The sequence below is a fragment of the Rissa tridactyla genome, chromosome 11 (assembly GCF_028500815.1).
Source record: "Rissa tridactyla isolate bRisTri1 chromosome 11, bRisTri1.patW.cur.20221130, whole genome shotgun sequence".
In the NCBI taxonomy this organism is placed as follows: Eukaryota; Metazoa; Chordata; class Aves; order Charadriiformes; family Laridae; genus Rissa; species Rissa tridactyla.
The window spans coordinates 2233982-2253624 of record NC_071476.1 but is presented as its reverse complement, the minus strand read 5'-3'; the positions used below and the strand labels follow the sequence as shown (position 1 = coordinate 2253624).

At 45.6% G+C, this 19643-nt stretch overlaps 1 protein-coding gene across 3 annotated transcripts; it reads right to left on the bottom strand.

Annotated features, from left to right (window-relative positions):
• Positions 1-5876: 5876 nt before the first annotated feature.
• LOC128916056 (T-cell immunoglobulin and mucin domain-containing protein 4-like) lies at positions 5877-19332 on the bottom strand. 3 transcript variants are annotated; one of them, XM_054217235.1, is made up of 9 exons: positions 19064-19332; positions 14703-15047; positions 13119-13553; positions 12130-12219; positions 8836-8891; positions 8112-8193; positions 7864-7958; positions 7607-7637; positions 5877-6538 (listed from the first exon to the last, which is right to left on the bottom strand). In XM_054217235.1, the coding sequence occupies exons 1-8, from the start codon at positions 19110-19112 to the stop codon at positions 7614-7616; spliced, it is 1176 nt and encodes a 391-aa protein (XP_054073210.1). In that variant the 5' UTR covers positions 19113-19332; the 3' UTR covers positions 5877-6538; positions 7607-7613. The 3 variants fall into 3 exon arrangements, with proteins under 3 accessions (XP_054073210.1, XP_054073208.1, XP_054073209.1); XM_054217233.1 differs by lacking the exon at positions 5877-6538 and adding an exon at positions 6545-6721 and having other exon boundaries at positions 19064-19127; XM_054217234.1 differs by lacking the exons at positions 5877-6538; positions 7864-7958 and adding an exon at positions 6545-6721 and having other exon boundaries at positions 19064-19127.
• Positions 19333-19643: the final 311 nt, after the last annotated feature.

Sequence of the window (19643 nt, the reverse complement as noted above, 5' to 3'; positions counted from 1 at the left end):
TTGGACAAACAGTCCCCCACACCAGGACGCTGCCTCTACATCCCCTAAGGGGAAGTTTGCATCCAAAACTAACCCAACCCAGGCTTCATGGATAATTCACTAGTGCACTGGAGGGAGAGGGAGGAAGAAGGGGAGATGAATTTCATGTACACAAAATCCTTTTTGTGTACTTAGGAATGGATACAAACAGATTTAAAATTAACAAGCTTAGTTCACTGCTGGGCAAGTGATTTAAAACATCCAATAAATAATTCATCCCAGCAACATACATCACTGTGCAGCCTGGACTGTGACGCAGACCGTGTCAGGGTGGGTCTCCCTTTGTGAAGGGGAGACAATTTAATTCAGTGCAAAGTGAATAATCCAAAATCCCATAAATGATTCATCACTGGATTAAAAGCTATAGATTTCCCCATAGAAATTCTCTGCCCTGCATTAAATATGCAGATGATTGTGTAGTGTGTATTAACTACTGGATGGCTTAGTTAAGAATGACACCAGCTCCAGTGCTTGAGAGCAACTTTGAAGCCATGAATCTTCATTAGACGTACAACTAAGCATGAAAAGAGGTTACCTTCAAGGATTCAAGGTTCACTAACACCAGTAAAACTACAGAGCATACACCAATACACGCAAGACGAGAGCCAGGCCTTAGTATTTTTTGTTTTAGAAAACATGGCTACAGAGAGAACTTATTCCCTGGTTTTGATTGCCTACCCGACTCCTCTTTTCCTAGGTATTAAAAAAGCCAAAACCAAAACCACCACACATACAACATTTCCCTTTTATATATATATTTATTTTTTAAAAAAAAAAAACAAAACAAACCCAAAACCCTGCATTTTTGAAACAGCAGTAGAATATGTAGCTTCTCTCCTACTTAGAAAAAAAAAAAAAACAACCAACACACACACAAAAAAAAACCCAACCCCAAAACCCAACACATTTTGGGAAGTTGTGATTTCCCTTCTCCTTTGGGGAAGGCTCTGTGCTTGAAAGACTAAAGAAAGTCAATGAACTTATACCAAAGATCATTTCCTAACACCCTCCCCCCCAACCCTTTCAACAGCTTTTGCACACTCCAGTTTGCACCCATCTTCCCAGTGTCCTTGTGGCCTCCTATCTCAGAGTCCCACAACTGGGAACTTGTAAGCTGCAGTTACCACAGGGTAAGGAGATGAGCCTTCCTGCCAAGGGGTTCTCTGTAGGAAGCCCCGCTCTGATCTCAGTGTTTCTCTGAGCACTCCCCAAAGTGAGCACTTGGGGAGCCCCTTGCCAAGACCACCACCCCTCCTCAAGAGCTGGAGAGCAGGAGGGAGTGGACGCTGACATGAGCTGTGGGACGGTTAGAGGCTGACATTTCTTTCGCCATGTCACTGCTGCCAAAGTGTGATCGCAGGAGGTGCTGAGTCTTGGGTTTTAGGTTTTAAATTAGCAACAGAAACCAAAGCCACGCTGCTCCAGCTGGGGTTAGACATGAGTGGGAAGAGGAAACCAAGAAGCACATGCCCACTGCGGCCTCAGGAGAAAAAGAAAACCAGGGTGTTACTGGGACTCGCAGGAAATTGTGCTGCTAGAGGACACATAAGCTGGAGCCCAGGCCAAGCGTGCCCTAAGCGTGCCTTGGAGCCCACCATAAGCTGGGGTCCTGGCCTGGACCTCCATTGCGACTGGAGGAGGCTGCATCTATTCTGCCTGGTGGCTGCAAGTCTGCATCACCTTTATGGCCTCTTCTAGTCTCTCCAGCTGTTCCTCTGCTCTGTCTCTGTAGCTCGATTTTGCCATCTGCTGTCACATCTGCGGCAACACGTCCTGTTTCCTCTTTCTACCAGGCTAAAATTTTCCACTTTTTCATGCATTCATCTCACACTGTGCGGTTATCTCTGTTCTTTCCCCAAGTCCCATGGTGCTATTTATTCTGATTTCTAATTTCCTATGTACTCAACTACATTCTTCTCTTCTGCTTGCTCTTTCTTAAGCTCCAATTAGATTCCACCTTTGGAACCCAGAGATTTATTTATATTAACCTTAAAAAATGCCTAGAAAAGCACATTAAGGCTAAGAAACAAACCTGAAAACATAATGAAATGTGCTGCTGAGATAGAAAGGGACCATCAGAGCAGTCAGCTCCAATAAAGTCTATTAAGAGAGGTCTCTTATTAATCTCAAAATGATATTTAATTCATTCCTCTGGTTTCTCTTTAAAGGATTTGTATTCCTAAACCAGCACTTGCCTTTTTTTTTTTTTTTTCAGTATTTCCTCCTGCTTCCTCATTAGCCAATCCCATGTCTCAAAATATTCAGATCCCCCCTTTTTAATTGCTTTTCTGTACCTCCTCCATACTAATTGGGTAGTTCAGTCATTATCTCTTCACGTCAGACCTCCCTTACCCAATTTAATCGGTCATTTTGATACAGACAATTGTCCACAAAGTACTGGGGTCCAGTGAAAATTATTACTTGGACCAAAAGCTAAATCCTTCATTAATTAACCACCTTGCTCCATGGAGCAGAGCCAGCCTCCCCAGATATAACACCATTTAGGCTTGAGATGGACTCTGAACAAATTAAAACCCACTTCGCTGTAGCCACAGGCTCCCAGCGCAAGCCCATGAACGCTGCAATAACTTCGGCGGCTCAGGACACTGGGACGAGGTGTTAAACCTGGACAATTTCAGGTCTTAGCGCCTGGCAGGGTGAGAGGTGGCGGGAGGAAAGGTCTTGGGGGGGACTGGAATTTTTTGGGACATGCACGGCAGCTTTAAGGCCAAAAGCTTTGCTCGTGGGCAGCTCCCTGGCAGGCACAGGAGGCCAGCGAGGGCAGGGTGAAGGTGCACGTGGACGGACTTGGTAGGGAGAGATGCTGCAGCGAGTTCAACGGGCAGCAATTCCTGAGGAAATCTGCGCCCCAAACACACCAGCACGAGCCTCATGGCGCTGCCAGGGGCCGGGTTTCCTTCTGCCCAAGCTTTCCCCATCTGAAGCCCTGGTCCCTGTAGGGCTTTGCAGCTAAAACACTGTGTTGGTTTAAGCTACTTCGTGGAGGGTTTGATGTTTACTCAAGCACACTTCTTCTTTGCCTTCCAAGGTAAAAGTCTTAAAAATAAAGACTAACATTTCCAGATGCCAACGACATGCTCTCTGACAGTCTTTTCTCACTAAAAACCTGCTGCTTTCATCCAGTTTTTCTTCACTAGACCTACTGTTGCTTTTGGAAAACAGCATTTCTTTTTCCTCCAGCTACATTTTAAAAGGCTCCCTTTAACCTTCCACTGAACATACCGACAGCCAGGGTCGGTTCCTCGGAAATTACTTCAATGTATTTTCATTTAAATATAACCCACATTCCTCACTTCTAATCGCCACTCTAAACCCAAACCTCAGCCTCGGTAATTGGGGGTGGATAAAAAGATATACAAAAAAAAGCTCAACGACATAAGCTACACTTACAGATTCCCTACAGCACTTCTGGGCTGCATTTCCACATGGCTGACCAGATCAAACTCACTTTGTTGGCTCCTATTTCTTCTGCCCTTGTGCAGCTCCCCAAAGCAGGGCCTTCAAGTCCAGCCAAGCACCACAGCAAACGTGCTAGAACCTTCCCCAGCGAGGGACAGCCCTGCTCTAAAAAAGTCATTAGTGCAGAGCTAATTAACAAGAGCAAAAGGATTGGCCCAGCCCTGCCAATTGGAAGCTGCAATTAAGATATTGCTGGCTTAATTAACAGGTTTACCTTGGGGGGGGGAGAAGAAAAAAAAGTTCGTGGTTTTTTTTTTTCTTTTAAAGGAGCACCTCAAAACTGGGTCTTTTTTTCCCTTCTATTCCTTACAGATTTGTGTGGGATTGATGCCTAGAAGCAGAGTCAGGCGCCAGGGCCCTGTGCTCAGCTCGTGCTGCGTGTTGGGGCAGCAGCAGCCGCATTAACCAGTGTGGGACAGACACGGGTCTCAGCTGAGCAAAGCCAACCTGGCGGCCTGCAGGCCACATCCTCTGCTTGGGCACTCTCTGCTGCCTCCCACAACGTGGCTGGACCAGGGCACACAGCAAGGCGCTGAACCCCAGCGAGACTGAGAGGGAGCCCAAAGAGGAACCTCCTCTGCCTCCCCCTAATTCTCGGCCTTTGAGAAGAGGCTGTAGAGTCAAAAAGTCCCACCGCAGCCCTGAGAACGAGTAGCGGGGAAGTCCACAGCCGCCACACAATGTTTTCTTCTGATCAAGTGCTATTCCCACAATGGGCTCTTGCTTCAAGTTGTCGTTGCCTGGAGTTGCCATAGGAGGGACTGGTGAACTCCAGGCAATGGAGATAACAAACAGTGTTGTGGATTTGAACCTTCTCCCATGCCGTTCCCATAGTCACTGCAGCAGAGTTGGTGAAGACCCCAACAAGATATGTGAAAGCTCTGCGGCGTATCCCATAGATGATCCCCCAGCTTCCACTGCCAGTCACAGAATCACTGAATCACAGAACGGTAGGGGTTAGAAGGGACCTCTGGAAATCATCTAGTTCAACCCCCCTGCCAGAACAGGGTCACCTAGAACGGTCCCATTTCACTAATGCCCCCAGGCTGGGTACCAACTCAGCCTCATTCTTAAAGCCTAAATCTCGACCTAGCTGAAACATGGGCAAAAGCCCCCTCAGAAAGGGTGCGATTAGTGTGGTGACATGAGGGGCTTGGCTCTGCCCTGCATTGCCCGTCTACCTCGCAGCCGCTTGAAGGCTCCAGTTGAGCAAAAGACAAGGTTAGTGCTGCAGAGCTGTCATTATGGCAGCATTTACAGGGCTTGAGGATAACAGGGAGGATTTTGGATTTCCCTGGACTGCTCTGAGCTGCCGGCAGCCCTTCCTCCTGCTCAGGCACCCTGGGGCCAAGCCAAGGTCCACAGCATGGAGCTGCCCCACTGTACTAACCACACAGGTGCCCGTGCAGCCCACAGTGTCCAAATCATCCCCATCCTTGGAGTCAGCTCTAAGCACAACACAGGGATAAGTGTGAGCAGCTAAACAGCCACAACCTGCTTGCCAGCTCTGTGACACCGAAGTCCTGGGAACAGGGATGGCAGGTCCTACTGGTGCCCCTGAGGATGGGGCAGGAGTGTGGGGGCAGCTTGTTGCTGCAGAGAAGGACTGGGGACAAATTCAGTCCCCAGCAGCAGTAATGTTCTCCCCCACAGCCCTCAGTCCCCACTAGAAGTAGCAGCAGGTGAATGCCACCCTTCATCTCTTCTTCTTCACTGCTATTGGTGTCCCCAGAGCCTTTCCCTGGAGATCACAGGATTTTTGCTTATGCTGCTCAGAAACACAGAGGTGGCTTCACCCACCTCCCACGGGCACCTGAAGGGACAACCAAGTTTACAAGATATGGCTGTGCTCTGCGTAGTGCTTCTCACCTGCAACTTCTCTAAAAGATAAATGGGCAGCACTGGTGGGACTGGGAACCCGAGTCTCATCCATACAAAGCCCAGCCAGACAGCACTATGCTACGCTGTGACTGGATGCTGGGGCCCTAAATGAAACATCCTGGGGCTGCATGGTGCAGGTCAGCATTGCCAAGCCGACTCCACCACGAGAGCTGCTGGGTTTTGCAGGTCGTTGTTGTGAGGACCAAAAGGCACCTCCAAGCGAACAATTGGGGATCCCCTATGCACTTTTATGGGGGAGACAGCGGGTTATAAATGAGTGGGATGAGGGTTTGTGGCAGCAGGATAGAAACATTTCCCTCCAGGTTGGTCTTCTGGGCATTTTCCCCACCTCTGGATACGCCACAGTACTCCTTTGGAGAGCTGAGACAGCACCCCAGCCATTTTAACACCTGGGGAGTAACTAACTCCTGTTTAAACGCCTTAGGATGCGGCATAAACAAAACACAATTGCTAGCAGTAAATTGCAAAGTTTATTAATATAGTCTCCAAGGGTCATTCCAACATGCTGAATCACAGGCAGCAATGGTACCCATAAAGTAATCTGCATTTTTGATTCATACTCGCAGCATTCTTGAGGCTTAATTTTTCTCTTGATTATATAAAAGCAATAAGAACCGTATTTCCTGTTTTTTATATTTTTGGCAATTTGAAGTTAGTCAGCATTCCATGTTAGTTCTTCTCTCTTCTGTTCCTCACAGTATAAGTTGTATTCATTGTATTCAAGCATACTAACGCTCAAGGAAGAGCATTAGTAAAAATGGAGAAAACCAAATTCAGTTCTGTAGCAAGGTATCAGTAAGAACGCGGATGCCGGCAACACCTATGAACAATGCATAAAGGACCTCCTCAAAGAAGCTTCTTTATGCAATGAGTTTGAAAGGTGACATGGCAAAATTTGCACAAAGATTTTAAATTTTCACAGTTGAAGGTTTGGCCTTTGGTTTTCACCCAGTGATATTTTGAGGGCTCATAAGCATCGCTCAGAGCAGCATGAAACAGGTCCTTTTTATTTTCCACGACATCCACAGATGACGTAGGACGTCTTCACAGGGAAAAAATGCTGCTTTCTCCTTCAGCGCCATTGAAAACTTTTTCACAGTCTTCCCCTGGTTCAAGGCTGTAGTGAGAAGCACAGGTCACTATAGATGGGGTGAAAGCACACTGCTGCTTCAGAGCACCATTTCTAATTGGTAATGACAGCACATTCCCTTTGAAATGGAGACCAGAAGTTACTGATTCCACTGACTTCAGTGGTGCAATGCCTACTTTTTACACCAGAGGAAGAATTGCTTGCGTTCTTCTAATGGATAGAAAAGGGCTGTTCAGATTTTGTAGCGTCAGCTGCAGGGTAACCACCATGGCACTAAGAAAAGAGTCGCTCCTTGGCCCCCAATCCTTATCTCATAGGTGGCATATGCAATGGTGGAGCATCTACCATTGAAAAGTTATTGGTCTTTGGCAAAGGGATGATGCTTCACTGGACTAGCCTGTGGTTTGTCTCAAGAAAATCCCTTTTTTCCAAGATAAGCCAGAAGACATAAATTTATCAGTTATACCTGCACAGAGTGACTCACCATAATCCCATATTTCATATCTGCCTGAAAACCATCACCTCAACGATCACCTCAGACACTTCAGAGAGACCCAAGCGGTGCGTGAGAGGGTGCAGCGGTCCCGTGAGAGCTGCAAGATTTATCTAGTGGCGAAAAGCTTGGTTTGCCACACTGCTGGGGGGTGCCCTTCATGGGCCCCACTCATTGTGTATTCATTCGGATCGTCCATAAATCCCTGATCCCTTTCTGAACAATCATTTTGCTGTTTGATCATCACAACCAATTATCCCTTAATTTCTTGAAAATAACCCCACCAAGGTCATGACCTGGTATTTGATCAAAGAATAGAGCAGATTAGGTATTTCCCTAAGCTGAGGTCCCTACGTGACAGTAAGTACCATTTGCTAGAGTTCTCCCGAGCTCTGGCTGGCTGTTCGTTGCCACACAGAAGCAGTATCCAGGAACCGCTGTTGATTTTCTGGGGTGAAGTCGTCTGAAGCTTGCTCATAACACAATTTTGGTAGTCAGCACCACAAGCCAATCCTATAACCATTACAATCAGTGGCCAATTCCTTCCCGCCTCCAAGAAAAATTACATTGGAACTTTTAATAGGAAATTACAAATGGATTACCTTTTTATTATAAACTTCTTTCTGTGTTTACCTGGAAGCAAAATAATATTAATGTCACGATGGCAAAAAGAAATCTGTAATTCTAATGAATCTGTCAAATGAGTTCAGAAGCAAAGATAGCAAGCTGCTAAATTTCTGTGGGCTGAGCAGGAAAGAAAGGATCTCGTTCCGATTTAAGTTACACAAATAACTGTGGAGCCATTCCAGGAAATGGTACCACTTTACTATAAAGCAAAAGCCAACAAGATGAGCCAGACCTGCAGCAAGTGAGTGAGCAGGTTCTTTGCACAGGCTTCCTCCTGCTGCATCCCCACCAACGCATGCTCCCTGGTCTCCTCGTGGTGACACAGTCCTGGAGCAAGGACAGCAACCCCCATAAAATGAACAGAGCGCTGCCACAGGGGCCGTGGCAGATTTACCAGAAGGTTAACCAGAGACGCAGAAGGACATCTGCACTAGGCCAGCATTAGAAACATTGATCAATTGTGTGCTTAGGGATACTTACGTTTCCAAAACAGCGAGAGCATCAATATGAAAAGAATGGAGAGCGCTACGAGACAGGCAATGAGAATGGCATAGCTGGGAAACTGGAAGGGAGAAGAGAAAAACTGAAAAGGCTTTAAAAAACTTGGTTACTTCAGACCTATTCACACAGGAGTGGGTCGCCCTAGTGGCTAAGAGCTCTGAAATATCTGCATTGGGCTGGAGTTCACAACGCTTTCCTGAGCTTGCCTGTGCAAAGTATGGAAAAGACACATCAGGTTGATCATGATAAACAACATGAATTACCTGATAAATATTTAATAAATCTTCTTCTGAAGCATTTGAGCCTAAATTCATCCCACTTGACATGAACTCCTTAATAAGGTGTCTAAAGTAAGAGCTTAGTCACCCTCATCCTTCTCTTGATTAGAGACAGGGAAGCGTGACAACCCGCCTCAGCTGCCTTCTGCCTGCTCACACCCCAAGCATTGCAGCCTCTGCCTGTCGTACGGGGGTGACAAGGGGATGAAGTTTTCCTGAAGTGTCCAGACCAGATGGGATGGCCACAGGCTTTGCATCGATCCGCTGGAAAGATGAGTAGGTGGTTCCTGAGCTTCTGAATGGAAGTTCAAGTTGCTTTTTGCGAACACTGTCCCTTTAGTATGAATACGTTGAAAATCACTAGCATGTCCTGCTGTCCTTCTGCCTTCTAGTTAAACACTCTTGAAACTTAGAGGAAGTTTTACCTTATCTCCAGTATCATCACGTTCCTCAGCCTTGCCGCCTGAACTTGCCGAAATCCCTGAAAACAAAAGGCATTGAAATTATTGCTGGCACAGTCACCTGAAGGAGCGAGGGCCACTGTGGTTGTCACTGCTTTAGTCAAGGAGTAATGAACTCTCAGGGAATAAGGAGGGCAAAATCTGGCCCTGAGCAGGAGAAATAAAGCGCCTTGCAACCAAAAGGGAACAATCTGTTTCCGACACAAGGGGTGTATCAGGCAGTCGTGGGGAAATGTCAGTCTTCATCAAGGAAAGAGGAGGCTCCCCAAGGATAGCCCATGAAGCAAGACAGTAGAAACTTCTCTGCTGAGAAGGAGTCACTTCTGTGAGCATGACAAGATGTCGCAGAGAGCAGGGGTAGCAAACAAGGTACAAGTCAAAGTGAAGGAACTGCCTCAGTTTAATTGTGGTCAGACTGATGTGTGATTGCAATTTTTGAAAGCTGCATTAATGTGAAAACCACAGGAAACATTCAGATAACTTACCACAGGTATAAGAAAGCTCTATGAAGGTGAGGCAATTTTTTTTCTATCTAGGGATAGTAAGAATAATTCAGTTCTAGTTCCACAAGCTTTGGAAATAGGGATGAACTAAATGAATCTTCAAGAACCCTTGCAGCAAGCTTTTCTGCTGTTATGATCCTACTCTCTTACTTTTGTTAGTGAATTTAAAGTCACAAAAACTTAATCTCGGCTTGGGCCTTGGCTCATCATGACCTCATGCTACAAAGTAATGAAGTATTTAAGTATTTGGAGCACTCGATCTGTCACAGGAAGCAGCCAATGTTTCACAGCATCTTAAAAACAGAGGAGTCGCTCAGCTTAGCGAACCAAAACCCCAGTTTACATCCTATGACAGGAAAGCTCCTATGCCTGAAGTCATGCCCTAATGCACAGGAAGCCGGTGATGAGTAGTGCTTTCAAATGTTTGACAAGAGAACAACCGTGGAGCCTCCGTCTGCGCAAAATGTACCAGGGACCGGATGAGTCATTTGTCAGGGCATGTACATGTAACACGCTTGCGGTGCCCAGGCCCACAGCCAGAGGAAACTTTATATGCATGAGACAGCCAGAATGTCGCATGATGATGGGGATGATGAGATGGTCACAAATAAGCCCATTAGAAAAAAAATTGCTTTTTTAAAAAAAAAACTTTTCAGCGTATTTTATTCAGTGAATAACCTAATCTCCTCGAAATGTCTCAGTTCGGATCAGCTCTCTCTGAGAGCTGAGTTAATTTGTCTCCATGTACCAAATAACGTGTTTTCATTTTGTCAAAGACACGGACAGGGCACAGGTAGCTCATATGCATGCAACTGTAGCTAGAATTTTGCACTGAAGTAGAAAAGAGATTATGGCTAATAAGCACTACAGCTAAACAAACATAGGGAATAAAACCCTAGCAAGTGCTGAAAATCCCACGGATACGTGAACATTGCATTTTGCCATACGCCTGTTTTCTTATACCACTCTTTTCTGAGGAGAGGAGGGGAGAGGAGGGGAGAGGAGGGGAGAGGAGGGGAGAGGAGGGGAGAGGAGGGGAGAGGAGGGGAGAGGAGGGACAGAGGAACGGTAGTTCAGCAAAGCTACGCCCAAATACACCAGAAATGCGTATCTCGCTCTGACATGCATGTCCGATAAGTCAAAACTAAACTTTCCAGCAGCGTGCTGCAGCCAGGCTGATGGGAGCAACTACTGCTGCTTACTCTCTGTACCTGAAGGAGCAAGGGTTCTCTATGGGGTCATGGATGGTGCTGGTGGGGTAGTTGCTGGGGGGAAAGCAGGTGAAGACAGAGGAGAAACTAAATCAGAGACCGGTCAGAAGAAACCAACTGCCCCAGCTAACCCAACCTATCTGGCAAGAATTGTACGTGGAGATGGAGCACTCTGTCAGCTATGGATTTCTATCTCAGCTACTGTTCTAACATCAATACAGAGTTCAGCAACAAATTAGCCTTCCCTTATGTTACAATAAGGCTGAAGTTGGTCCCTTTAGTGCGTTATTTCACAGAGTAAAAGGAGACTGAGTCAAGAACTTAACATGGCTTGCGGTTCTTACTAGACAGTGTTCAATTGTGCTGCAGCATTTTCACACATTATGACAGTTTGGCTCTTGGAAATAGCATGACACAAGTTTTTGCATGGGTGGGAATGTACATGACTCACATAAGCGTGGTACGTTTTCTGCTGGTTTTGCTTTTGTGGTGGCTCTTTCTGGCCCATGCTCACAACTTAAGTTGCCCCCAGAATCCCAGAGGTAAGACCCTTTGCAAAACTCCCTACTTACAATGGCAGAATATAGACACTATCCAGAACTATATCAGAAAGACGACAAGTGAGGCAGGGGTGAGAACCCTCACAAATCCTCGAGAGATCAGTTTATTCTCTTTTGTGAGCCCTCTCCAGGGGCATTAAGGAACAGCTTCCTAAACTCTATTTCTGCTCTAAGTCTCTAGGTCTAGCAAAAGAAGACCTGCAAAAATCTAAATACTGTGTTTTTAAGAATTAAGAGATTCTTGGCACCAGTTGAAAATAAAATAACTCTCTTAACAGCCAAATATGACATGTCATCCTTGAATTTTAGCTTGCCTTGTCTTAAGTTCTCATGTAAGGGCATCTGGTGGGCAGACTATCACACCTGAGTAACTCCAGCTGTTCTACTTTTGTACTTGACTGAGAGACATGAAGTGCAAACTTCATGTGAGTTTGTTCATTTCTCACGTATGGTATGATTTTGTATACCAGCTCCTTTTCTCTTGAAGGAATGACCGATAGTTGTGGTAATGGCCTGCTGCTTTCCATCATGACCAAGGACACATGTTGAGCACTGGAGAGCTGAACCTGCAGCCACATCTGCCTGAATATTCAGTGAGGTTCAAAGTTCACAACACTCAGGGAGGATTTAAAATTGAAAGCTCAATGGACACGCAGTGATGACAAATCAGATATCCGAGAAGTCAGCTTGGATGGTGACAAAGACCAGTTCTTGACTTCTCTCAGACCTGAGATACTTGACAGTAGCGAGTGACTCAAAATCTACTTCCTTTGGAGGCTTAAAAACATGTTTTTCTCAGCTGTTGTTACATCCTGGTTACAAACAATTTCTGTGGGGACCCCAGATACCTCTTACTTCCAGACGCAATGAATAGCTATCAGTACATTTGGTACAGTCTTAAGAATAGTCAATACTTTGGTTTATGACAACCCTTTCGTTTCTCTGAACGTGCAACTTCTGACTTTGCAATGTTACCCTCCTCACCTGCAGTTGGCACATCTTCCACCACGGGAGAAGCGTCAGCACTTTTAGTTCCCTCTGCAGTTGGAAGTGTACTTGGGAATTTGGTGGTCACTGAAACAAAGTAAAAAGTAATGCTTACAAAGATCACTGATTAGGAGGGTCTTCATTTGGGATTCAAAATCCCTTGCACAGTTCTGCATCTGCAACAAGGAGGTGAAAATCTGCACCTCGGTTCTCATGCCTGCAGCTCATCCTACCCAGATAACTGATGTACTTTACCGACATGACCAGTGGTGAGATGTTTAAACTGTTCAGCTGTGGATATAATTAATCATTGCCAAGTTTAACTGGGGCACTTGTTATGGCTGGAGGACAAGAGATGGTACAGAAAAGCTGTCCTCAGAGGTTCAGGACAGAAAGAACTTCAAGTCACAGAAGACCCCAAAAATGTGCAAAACCCAGCCTTGTGTGCAGGCATGAATCTGTGGGAAAGAAGTCACTGATAAAGAGCAACCTAGGAATGGTTAGAATGATAACAGGTGACTCTGATCAACTAAATATTAATAACTACAGCAGCCTTCATATGGGATGACAATGTAAGTACTGAATTTTAAGCATGTTTTGAATTCTCACTGACTTAATCGCTCAAGTAGAACCTTTGCAGCAGACCATCTCAATTGTCTTTTTCAAATCAAGAAAAAAATTAGTGCATAGTCGAGTGAATCTCTCTTACTCCATCCCAAGTGCAGGACTTTGCTTTTATTTCTGTTGTATGTCATGAGGTTTCTGTCACATTATTTCTCCAGCCTGTTAAAACTCCTCTGAATGCAAGCCTGACCTTCTGCTATCTTGGCCATTAACCCCAGTTTGGCATCATCCTTAAACCTATGGAGACATACCTATAGGCATCTCAGAGAAAACTTCCCAGATACTAATATAGGTATTTAGAGGGTCTCTATGATGCCAGAGTCAGACTAACACAGAAAAAAGAAAGGATTGGTGCTGGTTACCTTTTGTACCTCCAGGAAGAGGGACAGACTCTGTTGGGCAGAACATATCGTCATCTTCAGTCCTCATGTCAGCTGCTTGGAAACCAGTTGAAAAACCTGGGGGAGCACTAGTTGTCACCATAGTTTCTGGAAGAGTACCATTTTCTGTCACAGCAAATGTTGGGGGAGCGATGGTCTCCAGTGTAATTCCTGCTGGAGACTCAGTGGTTGCAATTGTTGCTTCGGGGATGGTGGCTGACAGGAGGACAGTAGTCCCTGCTGTTGTTTGATGATAGGTGGTTGCTGTTGCTGCTGGGGGGACGGTGGTTGTCAGGAGGACAGCAGTCGCTGCTGTTGTTTGATGATCAGAGGTTGCTTGGGGAGCAAAAGTTGTTTTTCTAAAACGTTTAGGGGAAACGGGAGCCTTTCTCGTGGTGGTTGTCATCACTGGAGGGGCTGCATGGAAAAAGCATAGCCAAGAGAAAAGCTAGATCAGAGCACCCACAGCCAGCCCTGAGGAAAGCCAACCCAGAAATGAATGGAAATTATCTAAATTATCTAGCTGATAAAATGCTGGGAATGAAGGTGGGAGAGTCACTATTTAAAAAGGTGGTTTAGTTAGCAGAAAACGTGACCCAGCCAAAGCAATTCCCAGATTTACAGATTTGCTTTTTTTTTTTTTTTAATTGTAGGTCTCAAACATCCCCTTCTTGACCCTCTTACAGAAATGCAAGGACCAGAACCTTGTGCGGTAGAACCCAAAAACTTGCAAACTTTGTGATTTTGCTTTTCAATGTCCTCATAAATATTAAATAAATAAAATAGCTTGATTTTCAGCTGCAATCTTCTTGCTGATCTTTTCAACCAGTCCTTTTTTATGAACTCTGTTGCCCTCAAACTCAGGAATTGACATGGCATTGCAGCATTTTCCCCCCACTCTCCTGTTATATCACTTACAAGGGGCATACAGGAGTGCTGTGTACCTCAGCACCAATCGCACTCCTGAACACCCTCTAAAAGTCAGAAAAAAAATTGTCTTTCTGCAGTGTGGAGGGTGGCTCTGATTTTTTTTTCTGTGCTTTGCAATGCTTTTCAGCCTCTTCTCGACTTTGTAAGACCCTTACTCCATCTTGCAGCGCAGCAAAATAATAGGAAGGGGGAAAAGTCCTTCAAGACTCTGAGACAAATTTCTAAATCCGTAAGTCTCCTCATGGCATGAGCCAAACAAAAGCGTTTTGGGTGTTGGGGTGAACCCCAAATGAAAAACTGAATTTCATTCCCAGGGCTCTTCAAATGATAAATCCCTTTTTCAATTCCATCATCTTTTAAAACGTCAAATATAGTTACACAATGAGAAATTAAATATTTCATTTGAAAGGCAAAAGAAGGGTAAAAGTTACTATTTTGTCATCAAAACGGTTCATTGAATGTGATTCAAATTGGAAACTGGTTGCAGACCTCCCTTGAAAACTACATGATTTAGGAAAAACACTTTTTGCCAAAACAAACAAAGAAAAAAAAAAAGCACACAAACTCCAACTTTAAACTCCTGTCCAGTGAGAGGTTTCTCCCTGCCGGCTGTATCATGAAGGTCCCCGAACTCACCTCTGACCACCTCCAGACGCATGTTCCGTTTGATGTCGTTGAACCAACCCGGGATCTCTATGCGGCAGCAGTATGTACCTGCATCTTCTGCCTTCACTTTCGCAATTGTGAGAGACACATCTCCGTAGGAAATATAGCCCCGGAGATTGTATCTCTGCGATTTTCTGAATGTCACCCTATTCCCAGTGGTGTGCAAAATTTTGTCGTTGCACTTAGAATTTGGGCATGGGCCTCTGCCCCAGCACATGTCGGAGATGTCCTTATGTCGTGCCACCGGGTAGGAGCAAGGCAACTGAACAGGTCGCCCTATTACGCCTCTAACAACAGGCTCAGATGCAGTGTGGGCTGTCAAGAAAGAACAAGGAAAGGTGAGTGTTGGCAGTGTCCCACACGTGGCTCTACCTGTGCAACACATTGAGGCAGGAAAAGAAACACTCCTGGCTGCAGGCAGGTCACAGTTACCGATCCCCCGAGCCTTCCCTAGGAGCCGGTGGCAGCTGATGGCCCAGGGCACAGTGAGCGACAGCCGGGAGCTCGCAGGCATTGGCTTGCTGCTGCTGCTGGAGGGCTCCATGCTGTGGGCTGGGCCAGCTGCTGGAGGGCTGCTCATGAAGCACATCACTCACATCAAACCTGTGGTGAGTGAAGCCCAGGTCTGTCGCTGGCAGCCCGAGCACAGACTAGGCCTGTGCAAATGGAATTTGGGAACTCTGCTCCCATCCCATCTCCTCTCCTAAGAGACTGTTTGAAAGATGTTCAGAAACCTGGTGTGAAGTACATCTGGTTTTCTCAGTCCACCATCATCTCCTTCAACAAGGAAATGCTGTCATAGGTTGCCTTTCACTGGCAGTCTCAATAGCAGTGTCCAACGTACCTATCCATGTGTGAAATTAGGGCCTAATTAAGCTGGCAGAGCAGTGGGATATGTCTATGGAACCTGTTCTCACAAAGTGCACTGCTTTCTCTGTTTCTGGGCAAGCCCTGCCAACGATCCCACTTACCTTGCAGAGCCCTGCATACGTAGAAGCTTTAACTGCATTATACTGATGTTAAAAAGAGCATAGGCACATTTTCCTTGTGCTCTTACTCTTATGATTAGCTTTATTTGCTGTTTACTGCCAATACCCACCTTAGTATCTGGTTTGAATCTTTGCTACCTTGGTCCCCCTTAACTGTCTATGCAGTTCCCAGATTGCTCTAAAAGGGATTTCTTCCTCATAAAAGGCACCGTACAAAGAAAAGGTTCCCATACAGGAATGAATCTTTCCTGGTTTACATCCATCTAATCTGCGTCAGTCCTCCTACCCTGTTGCCGTTCCCCCCCACCTTATCGTTTACATATGGTGGAGCAGGAACGGAGGCACCTTGGGAGCATGCAGATCCGGTCCTCGGCTGCAGCGAGAGGATCATCCCGCAGATCTGATGTCGCACGGCCAGCTTGCTTACCCCAAAAAAAGACTTACAGCAGTTGCTGCTGTTATCACCAGCTTTGGCCCTGGTTTGCCAAACGTTTCTATTTTGCCAGCTGTTTGAATGCCTTCTCTTTCTGGCGTGACTCCCAGATAGCAAACAGATGCTTCCAACTGTGCCCATGTCTCTTTTGTTTTGTCTTTAGTGGACTATTCCCCAGGTGAGGTTTTAGTCTGTGGCAGGCTGCCTCATGACTTGTTATTGGGATGACATTTCGGCTTCATTATGGCTTATCATTGGCAAGATAAGCCAAGTCGTTCAGGTTTCCACAGCTCCAAATGCTAAAAGAGTAGAGGCAGACAAAACAACATGCAATATGGTGTGAAGGGCAGAAGCTTTTGCAGTGAAATGAAGGTAGGATGTGCCAAAAAAATGAATTCCTGCATACAGGATAAGGCTTTGGAAGATGGCTGCTTGTTTTAGCCCTTGGAAAGGGAAGGTTCATATGCCACGTTACAGCAGAACAAACAGAGAAAACAGCCTCTTTCCGTGACAACAGAACAAAACGGTTCGTTCATCCAGTCGACCTTGAAAGTATCCCGAGGGGAGCAGGGGTTAGTCGCTGAGCGGGTTAACACATATTTTCAAGTCACCCCAACAAAGATGTGTGTAAAACCAAAACCAGCTTAAACTGCTCCTGGAGTTACGGTCACTGCTGCTTGAGGAGAAAGGGGCTTATCTTCTGTTCCTATTTCATCCCAGTCCTGCACAGCACAAAAGCAGCTTTATTAAGCAACCCTTTAACAGATGAAAAGTTGCCTGCTCTTCTCTTTGAAAGAAGGAGAGCGCTGAGCTTCTTAAAAAATAAATAACTAAAAAGAAGAAGAGGGAAGACGCAAGGCACCAGAGTGTCTCCAGTGCAGTTTCCCACCAGTATTGGTGCTAGAAAGTTACAGGTTTTGCAGTTTCAAATCCTCTTTAAATTTGTGTGAAGCTAATGTTGCTAACATCTGCCTGCACTGCAGGTTGGGATGGAAAGCTTCAGTACAGCAACAGCCTTGACTCAACGGTATGAACCTCTGCAAGGACTCAATAACTTCCTTCTCAGTTGCAGCCTCTTCCAAAAGAAATAGTAAATAGGACTTTGAAACATGTCTTGAAATGAAGAGGTTCCCGATCCTGTTAAATTGTGACACCCCAGTCTTACTGTGAGAGGAGTCCTACCCTTGTCCATGGCAGTGACCCTCCTCGGCACTCAGGTTTGACCCAAGGCACCCTGAGCATCAGCTATGCCTGGGCAGTACCGCCAGAGTCAGTGAGGTTTGCCACTCCAAGTCCTTAATCCAAGTAAGAGAGACATGGACTCCAGATGTTTAATGTATCTTCCAAAATGGAAAGGGGTATTCATAATTGTTCAGATCATGGAGATATACAGATATTTATATATAGTCTCTCTTGAACCAACCCTCATCGACAGTTGGTATTAAGCAGTAACTCCAAGAGCTGCTGTTGTAGTGGTCTCCTCTCCCATAGACTGGTCATTCGATGGACAAGGACATACATCCTCCAGCCAGGACGGCTGGTTGAAAAATAAATTTTTTTCTTGATCTATTCCTGGAATAATTTTCCTTCTTTGTAGAAGATTCTTGGCATCTTTTCCCTATCAATCAACCTTAACTTTTTTTATTTCTTCTTGAAGCTTCTGTTCTGTACTGACAAAATTGCAGAGAAAATGACTGATAAACAGAAAAGCAGCATTTAACTGCCCACTCTACCAGTTTCCAGAGTCTCAAGACTACCCATTCTCAGCACTGAGCCAAGTTAAAGAGAAGGTAACAAAAACTCATTCTCACCCTTCTGTAGCTCTGCGTATTATAAAGTTTTTGAAATCAAGACCAAATGGAGGCAAGTATCTCCAATTTATTTTGAGGCTGAAGATATGGCAAGGAAAGAGCCCTCCTGTTTCTTCTGCTGAGACTGGCAAAAGACCAAAATATTACGGAATTCCCTGGGCTACAGCTAAGTGCCAGCAAAGCTCCACTTGCGCAGCAGACACTGTGGCAGTTGTGTCACCTTCCCTCAAAGGCACGGATCACCTCTCGTCCCTCAGTGTAGCCCACCACTGACCAAAGTTTTCCACTACTTTTCAGATCAATTTAAGAACAACGCAGCTGCTGTAGATGTTATACGTAACGTTTCATCCTGAGCCAATTAATATTTAATCACCTGAGACAGAATTTTCTGAACTGCCTAAATGATTTAAAAGCACAACTCCCACAAGCTCATGCCCCACTGAAAGTGGGTGAACCCCCATTCCTGAGCCGCCTCAGGCAATTTGGAAACTGCATTGCCGATGCCTAAACGTGCAAGCAGAAACGCAGCCGATACCAACCACGCTTGCAAGACCCAGTCTCCCAAGTTACTCGTCTTTGACTTCCATCTTTTTTTTAGGATTCAGATTTTAGATGGATGAACTGAACGCTTGGGAGTAAAAGGAGAGGACTCTCCACCCGCGCCTTCCCATGCTCAGTTCACAGCAGCAGACAGCCCTGAGAGTTTCAGAAAATCCTCTCTTTATCATGTATATACATTCACTACTCTGTCAATATTCCAATTCCCAGCTTGTGCTGTGTCAGCACTGCAGCGTGATGGAGAGACAGATGAAGCAGCAAAGCCGGCAGCACACACTCAACAGTAGTAAAGAAATTAGATAATTTGGGAACAGGGGAATTAACCAAGCCTATACACAGAGGAAACCACATACATTTTTAAAAAGAAAAAAAAAAAAGTATCGATCAGTATTAACGCAGTAAGTTAAGAAAACTTCTGAAGTTCTGTACACAAGTACGACCTTTTTCACTGTTTTGTTTTCACAAACAAGCATCGCTGTTTTTAATTTTACAGAATTTTTGTTTCCTCAGCAAGCACTCAAAAAGCAGGTGAAGACTCACCTATAAAGATCTGTAGCATAATCCAGTGAAACAGCACAAAATGGGACATTTTAGCTGACGCAGACTCCAGGGCAGCGAGTGGAAGGAGAGAAAGCTAGATCTTATACTTTCCAGAGATGCTGAGTGAGCCCCACTGAAGTCTCATTTCTCCATTTCCAGATTTTATGTACCACAACTGCTTCTTTCCTACGCTTCCGGAGAGAAGCTGGTCAAAAGAGGCAATTCTCCTGCTGTACTCAGCGCTGGTGCGGTCTCACTTTGAGTGCTGCGTGCAGTTCTGGGCCCCACAATTTAAGACGGATGTGAAGGTCCTTGAACGCATCCAGAGGAGGGCAACAAAACTGGTGGAAGGGCTGGAAGGCATGTCCGATGAGGAGCGGCTGAGGACTCTGGGTTTGTCCAGTTTGGAGAAAAGGAGGCTGAGGGGCGACCTCATTGCCCTCTACAGCCCCCTGAGGAGGGAAAGTGGAGAGGGAGGCACTGAGTTCTTCTCCCTGGGATCCAGTGATAGGATGCGTGGGAAAGGTTCAAAGCTGTGCTGGGGGAGGTTTAGACTGGACATTAGGAAGCATTTCTTTAC

What these genes read in the sequence shown, in the direction of transcription:
- LOC128916056 (XM_054217235.1), bottom strand. Translation starts at nt 19,112, where the DNA reads ATGTCCCATTTTGTGCTGTTTCACTGGATTATGCTACAGATCTTTATA. An exon ending in GGAAGATGTGCCAACTGCAG is followed by an intron (nt 8,892 to 12,129) that starts GTGAGGAGGGTA and finishes TTTTGTTTTCAG; the next exon opens with GGATTTCGGCAAGTTCAGGC. An exon ending in GTGATGATACTGGAGATAAG is followed by an intron (nt 8,194 to 8,835) that starts GTAAAACTTCCT and finishes TCTCCCTTCCAG; the next exon opens with TTTCCCAGCTATGCCATTCT.